Source organism: Aplysia californica, unplaced genomic scaffold (genome assembly GCF_000002075.1).
Source record: "Aplysia californica isolate F4 #8 unplaced genomic scaffold, AplCal3.0 scaffold00405, whole genome shotgun sequence".
Taxonomy (NCBI): domain Eukaryota; kingdom Metazoa; phylum Mollusca; class Gastropoda; order Aplysiida; family Aplysiidae; genus Aplysia; species Aplysia californica.
In genome coordinates this window covers 292,561-300,060 of record NW_004797675.1, presented here as the reverse complement: position 1 = coordinate 300,060, position 7,500 = coordinate 292,561, and the positions used below count along the sequence as shown (strand labels likewise).

The following is a 7,500-nucleotide window of genomic DNA, read 5'->3' as shown; positions in this document are numbered from 1 at the left end:
GAGCCCATCGCTACACTCCCCAACAAGCTCCAGATCAAGGTCAAGGGTGTAGGCTGTGCTTTGGTGCAGGTCAGTTAAGTACTGGTTGAGCCTGTTGCTTTGTCTGTCTGTGTCTTGGTGTTGGTCTCTTTTATTCTTCCTTTCTTCCTTTCTTTCTTCTTTTCTTTCCTTCTTCTTTCCTTCTTCTTTCTTTCTTCCTTTCTTTCTTTAGTTCTTTCTTTCTTTCATCCTCTGGTTGTAATTTTCTTTCGGTTTTATTGTTTTATTTTCTTTCTTTCTGTCAAAGTCTCTTCTCTGACCCCCCCCCCCCCCCTCTTCTCTCCCTCCATCCCCCCCTCTCTCTCTCGATCTGTTTATTTTCAACTCTCACATGCTCAAACAAACAGATCAGGTCTATATGTAATATGCCTATTTAATTCATTGGTTACCAGTTTTTTTGTGTTCAATACCCTCAGGCCAATGTCCGCTATAACAAGCTGCCTTTCACCCTTGGTGGCGAAACCAAACCTAGCTTCCACTTAAAGGTCATCACCCGGCTCTATTCCCGTGACATCGACCGCTGTGATCGACGGACCATAGTGATTTCTGTTGGGTACGAGACGAAGATTGAAAAATTATATTATGTTATCTTAAATTCTATAATATATGCTATTAGTATGATTGTGTTTGTTATCTATCTATCTATCTATCTATCTATCTATCTATCTATCTATCTATCTATCTATCTATCTATCTATCTATCTATCTATCTCCATCGATCCATCCATCCATCCATCCATCCATCCATCCATCCATCCATCCATCCATCCATCCATCTATCCATCCATCCATCCGTCTATCAATCACGAGTCACTAGTCCCTTAATCCTTCCCCGGACTCGGGGGCCGCTATTTTGCTGAAAGCTGTACCAGCTGTCTCCACCTCTGACGGTCATAGACAAAGGCTTGGAGACATTGGTGTTGAGCTCATGTTCATGCTGTGTGTCTTGGGTAAGGATAGCCTGGCGGCGCCCATCCCTCTCGAGGTCGCTGACCCCGTGTCCAGAGTTCTCCACATGCCGTTTGTTTACCTGCATCTGGCTTTGATTTGAAGGAAGACGTTGGAAACACGTGTTGCAACATTTTTTATTTTATTCTTTCTGTTTTTCTGAAATTCTTTGGAAACAGCCAAAGTGCACAGCTGTAGAGCATGTAATTCGCAACTATACTTTATAACTTTTGTATAGCGCATATTCACGCTCAACAGCAAGCTGTATGCGTTTTACAATCTAATAATAATATGATTACCCCAACATACCTTGCAATGGGGGCTCTCGTGACCTAGAGCTTAAGGTGTTGGTCTCTCATTCAAAAGTCCCGGGTTCGAATCCTTGTAGTGACCGAAAACAATTTTCTTCTCTAAAATTGTTTCCTTTGACCTCATGTCCTGCTCTCTTGCAATGTTCTGCCGTCTTCCTTCGTCTCCTCTTCCGACCCCTACCCCTTCACTTCCTTTGCCTCCTCCTCTGGGCTCCTGACACTTTCTGCTGCCTTTCTACTGCTACTCCTTGGCCCCTTCTTACTGCTGTCTTTCAGCCAAACCGCTGATCTTCTGGTAGGAATGATCTATCTACACATAGCCTTTTCGGAGAAGGGCGAAAAATCTCGGAGGTCCCGTGTCCAAGTTGCGAACGTTAAAGATCCCTTGGTAGTCTAAAATCGATAAGAGTAGGCTTCGTTAAAATTAAATTTTTTTTCCTACAAACTGAAAACGTTTAATCCCGCGCGCTCATGTGACCTTATGCAGTTGCGAGCGCGGTAAAACACTTACCAGAAAAAAGACCTTGTAATACTCTGAAATACTTTTCTTGGCTTCCCGGTAAACATATGGTGTTCAATACAATAATATTAAGAGTAGCAGTATGTTTATATATAAACCAACCTGGGTGAGGGACAAGAAGCTGAGGGAGAGGGGAGGAGATGTGGTTGGGGGGGGGGGAAGGTAACTAGACTGAAGACAGAAGTCATGCAATGGAAAGAGACAGCGGTAAGTGTTGGGGTGTGTGAGTTGGGGGGGGGGGGAATGTATCTTAACGTGGTTTGCTCCTCCTGCTCCTAAATTGGGTAAACGTGTCTTTTATTGACTTGACCTTTCGAGAGGCAGAATCCTGTTTTAGCTTTTGAGGTAAAATATGAATAAAAGGTCATGATGGGCCCACACACACACATCACGATCGTCCTCAACACCCACCCACCCAAAAACAACAACAAGAAAAAAAACAAAAAAAACATACCCCCCAAAAAAACAACAACAAAAAAACAAAAAAACAACCAACCAACCAACCAAACAAAAAAAACCACACTCACACTAACACTAACGTACACGACCATGCAGTAACAACAAAACTCAAAGATGCCAATTGGTATCCTGTGGAACTTCTATATTACTTAAGCCTCTAGGGTTATCCCTTTTAACCTCGTACAAGACAGTGTGAACCTCTTTAAATAGTCCTGTTATGTATAGTAGGGAGTTATACTAATGTAAGAACAAAACAAAACCTTCCTTTTTGCAGTGCCCGAGGATCACAGAAATTCAACACCGGCATGACTATTGTTACTGTGAAAATGGTGACTGGTTGGACTCCAGTCAAAGATTCTTTTATCTATGTGAGTATGTGCATTGAACGTATCTTGTGGTCATATTTGGTGAATTAAAACATCAATTATCTCCGTTGCGATTCATAATTTCTTGACTGACACTAATTCAAAGAAAACTGAAAGATACAACAACACAGCAAAAGTTTTTTTTTAACGCTTCAGTGAAGCATTTTAGATAATTTAGCAAACAGGCTGCTTCAGTCCTCTCTGTCCCATCTCCCCCCTCCCCCTTTAAAAACAAATAGAAAACAAAAAACAAAAAACAAAAACAAAAACAAAAAACAAAACAAAAAACAGCTGATATGCAGGATAAAATACATTTATCAGAACAATTATCTTTTCCTCTTGGAACTGGTTCTCATTTCTTTTGCTTCGACACTTGACAATTAAGCTACAGACGCTTGCTGCAATAAAGATGAAACCAGAAAGACTGAGAATCCTATAGAAAATAACAGTGGTTCTTACCTTTCCTCTGTTATAGTTCGTCCACTGCAATACATGTAAGTCATTCTACAAATAGGCTGAAAAAAAATCAACCGACAGGATCAATTTAAGTTAATGCACTATAATAGCCTTTGGATGATTTCTACCAGAAGGTTGATCCTTCATTCACTAACACGGTTTTATTGAACAAAGCCACTGATAGCCATTTTTACTGAACACAGATACTGCTCAGCCAAAGTGAGAAGATAAATAGAAGCGGTTACATTGTTTAAAACTTTATCACTCTCCGTTCTTTATTTCATATACTAGTGAATGCACATGTCATTTCATCGGTACGAGCATGTGTGTGTATGTGTGTGTGTGTGTGTGTGTGTGTGTGTGTGTGTGTGTGTGTGTGTGTGTGTGTGTGTGTGTGTTTATATGTGTGTTTGTGTGTGTGTGAGAGAGAGAAAAATGAAGGAAAAGAAGGTGAGGGAGAGAGAGAGAGAGAAGAGAGAGAGAGAGAGAGAGAGAGAGAGAGAGAGAGAGAGAGAGAGAGAGAGAGAAAGAGAGAGAGAGAGAGAGAGGGGTATTCGGAAAGGGGTCCAGGGTGATGGGGCAGGGGTAGGGGGAGGGATGGGTTGAGGACGTAAAAGAGGGAAATACTTTGATGAACAAAACTGTCGCTTGAGTTCAGGCCTGTCTTATTTTATCGAACAACTATTTTTCAGCTCCAGGAAATGTTCCCAGCTCTTGGCATGAAGAGATACGAGAACAACGAAGAGGAAGGCACGCTGTCCTTTTACTTCGAAGAGGTAACAACAGACACTTAGATTTACTTTTATTTATGCTACAATTTAAATATTATGTCATGTGCATAGCAAACGTGTTGATTTTTAAAATATATATTAGATATCGCAAGGTGCCCCAAGTTGAAATACTTTTCCTTTAGAATAGAATAAAAAAGAACTGATGTTCAAAATCTGCGCTCGATACTTTGCCCCTATTTATGAAATGCTGCTAATGATGCTTTCGGATATTCATTGCGCATTAGTATTCATTTTGTTTACTCTTTCAAACTTTTCATTGTGCATGCGGACATGAGAAATTGAAAAAAAAAATTCCGTCAGTTGAGTAAAGACGCCCCTCATTGCTTAGCTTTCAGAATCATAATTGTTGTTTTATTGTTGTTGTTGTTGTTGTTGTTGTTGTTGTTGTTGTTGTTGTTGTTGTTGTTGTTGTTGTAGCTGTTGTTGTCGTCGTTGTTTTTTTGAAGTTGTGACTGTTGCTGCTTATGTTGCTAAGATTTCTGTTTGTGTATTTCTTTGTAATTTGTTCGACTTCCAAAACAATACCACTTTCACCTACTCACGGAGCACCTGTGTCTCCACAGCTCAGCAGAAGGCCCAAACAGTTTTCCTTTGATGTGGAGCAGGATCAAGCTTTGAAAGTCAGTAGTCCAAAGCCAGCTGACGTCAGGGTATATCAGTACTATGAAACAGGTGAGCTCGTGGTTTTGATTTTGGACCTTGTTAAGTTCTGCATGTACTGTTAAGTTACTACTTACTAAATCGGAAATAACCAAATGGTTTTCAGGCAATATTTTAGAGAACACACACACATACACACACACACACACACACACACACACACACACACACACACACACACACACAAAACAAACAAACGAAATCCAACAGAAAGCGAAACAAAACAAACAAAAATAAACAAAATAAAAGATGAGCATTCACTAAGGAATCCACGGCTCAAGCCGGGCATAGGAATATGACATCAGAAAAAAGGAATTGTTATAAAAATATATTTTCACCAGCCTATCATTGATGCTAGGAAAAAACCCCATAAGTAAACAATTCAAAGAATTTATGATAAACACAATATCTGAATCTGACTGTTATAGCATGCCTAGCTCTCTTATCAACGATCGAATATTCTCCAAAGAACATGACTTACAAATTGCCTCTTTACCTCAACCATCGCAGATGTGTCGGTGACCAGGCCGTACCGACTGAAGACCATCTGCGGCACAAAGGAAATGATTCCGAGAAGAAGAAACCCCGCACCTATCCCAGGACAAGCGTTCCCTGTCCAGCGTCGAATTGGTAAGAAGTGATTTTTAAAAATTACTCAGTTAAGAAACAAAACAGAAAAATATTAGTGAGGCAGCGTAGTGAAATCAGGCGCTTATCAAAATAATGAAATTGAAGAAATTAGCATTTTTCCGCCAGTTTGGTCATTTTAATCGAATCTTTTTTAGGTCTTGAATGTCCATTCAAGAACACATTGTCATTTCTGTATGGAATTTACTGAAAAACGTTAGATAAAGGTACAGAAAAATGTACGTTTTTAGTTACCAGGAGCTCTCAAGCTATGGAAATAACCAAACTTTGGCGGCCGTTTTATCGCTAATTTAACCGCGGAAACAAGGCGACCTCCACCTCCTTCAAATGTGGACATCTCGACTTCTATTCAAGATAGATGGGTATTTTTGTCATCCAAGGCAAAACAAATGAACAAGCTTTAAGATACCCTCGCAGTACCAAAAACTCCACATGCTCATAAATTAATGAGCGCCTGATTCCACCGCGTCATGACACTAAGTCCTTACACGTGCGCTGTTTTCAAGTTTATACTACATTTGGTCCCCATCAAAATGTAGATCATTCATAAGACAGGCCAACACGAGCTGCACAAGATAATCCAACTTAAATAAAAGTTATTTTAAGAAAATAAATCTTGTAACTTCTTCCCAATCTACTCTTACATCCTTCGCAATCATAAAATCGGGCGCACACATTTTTTTTTATCTTGCAGCAAAGAGCAAACTTGCTTCACTGAAATAGTTTACTCACACAGACAAATTCTGATGTTTTATATAATACGTACTCTAAGCATAATGGTATGCATAAAGCTATTGGTCTGTTAGTCTGTGTGCGGGAATGCTTTTGTAAGAGATTTGATTTGTGTGTACCTGATCATGAGCGTGCATGTCTGTATTTATGGTATTTGTAGTTGTGCTTGCTTGTACGGGTGTCAACTTTTGCGCCTGTGTGTATAATAAGATATTTCCGTGTTTATAATCTGACTATTTAGCTGCTTTTACCTCTGTTTGATTGCGATTCGCATAGTTATTACGGTTACAATTTAGAATCCAAGTGGCATAATTTCCCAACATTTTCTTTTTTCACAGATCTGAATAGAGGAAATCTTGGCGCAACGGTAAGTTTTACATGCGGCTGTCATTTCTTTTTCCCCTTTATAAAAAAAATTGTTGTTGTGCCACATATAATAGGGGATAAAGGGATAAATATTTCTGATTCACATTGTTTTTGTAACGGAAGATAGAGTTTATAATAATTTGTGCTTGTAAAGATTCATTACATTATGGCGGAAGACGTGCAAAAACTATGGGGACAAGAGAAAAACAAATCATTTGAATAAAAATGCTAACCAGAGGGTAAAATGGTTTTACTGTGTGGGAAGAAAAAGCACTTTCACCTATGTTTGTTCATGAAATTGAGAATTAAAAAAAGAAAGGTTAAGGTACATTTATATATTTTTAAAAAATACATGTACACATTGCAATGGACGCGACGTAACGCTACCTTATCCCTGAGCAGCTTCACACCAGAAATGAATATAAAATCGATCTTTATCTTACCCAGTATTTATGTTGCACGCTAATCTATACTTTATATTATGTGCTAAAATCTGAGCGATAATGGACTTCAAATTTGTGGTAAAACTTGAGAGGCGGAACATGGCAACAGATTATATTCATAGACCATAGCAATGAATGAGTTTACCTTGTCTTTGTTACATGACTCGGAGGAATATTTTTCTCCACTTTGGATCAATCAAACGCCGAGCACAATCGAAACCATTCTTTGAACAGGTCTTAATAATTGGTAAGGAGACACACGTTTTTATATTATACCATCTGGGTTTTTTTTTTCTTTTTTTCATTCAGGCCAGAGAGTCAAACTGCCCCTTGTGTCCACTGATCAAGATTGTTCCCAAGGATCTGAAGAGCTTAGTCTGCAACTCATCTGCAAGTACGTTCTTTTCTAAACAGCTGAACTAAACTGACAGAATTGAGAGAAAAGCGAAACTGTTGTATTCACCTGACAGTTCGCGGTATTTAAAAAAAGTGACTAGAACTTTTGTCCTTTTGTAAACAGACTTGCCGTAGGATTTTTCTTCACACTGAAGTCAAGATATATACATGTATAAACTGTAAGTTCGGTTGAATGTACACTTTAGTTGTAGAGCTCCAAGTCCATAAGAGTGAGGCCAAGGAAGCAAAAGGTGTTAATTAGACCCTTTCGATGCCAAGTATCAACATTAAATACTCACTGGTGGAGAGAGAGAAAGAGAGAGAGAGAGAGAGAGAGAGAGAGAGAGAGAGAGAGAGAGAGAGAGA

At 39.2% G+C, this 7,500-nt stretch overlaps 1 protein-coding gene across 1 annotated transcript in view; it reads left to right on the top strand.

Annotated features, from left to right (window-relative positions):
• The window catches only part of LOC101852107 (alpha-2-macroglobulin), a gene marked incomplete in the record, with an annotated part of 48,746 nt that overhangs the window by 31,337 nt on the left and 9,909 nt on the right, over positions 1-7,500 (top strand). Inside the window, 8 exon segments of the mRNA XM_005104129.3 lie at positions 1-69; positions 456-592; positions 2,552-2,645; positions 3,791-3,874; positions 4,453-4,561; positions 5,060-5,179; positions 6,268-6,296; positions 7,048-7,132. The exon segment at positions 1-69 is cut by the window's left edge and continues 153 nt beyond it. Coding sequence (XP_005104186.2) covers positions 1-69; positions 456-592; positions 2,552-2,645; positions 3,791-3,874; positions 4,453-4,561; positions 5,060-5,179; positions 6,268-6,296; positions 7,048-7,132 — 727 coding nt within the window.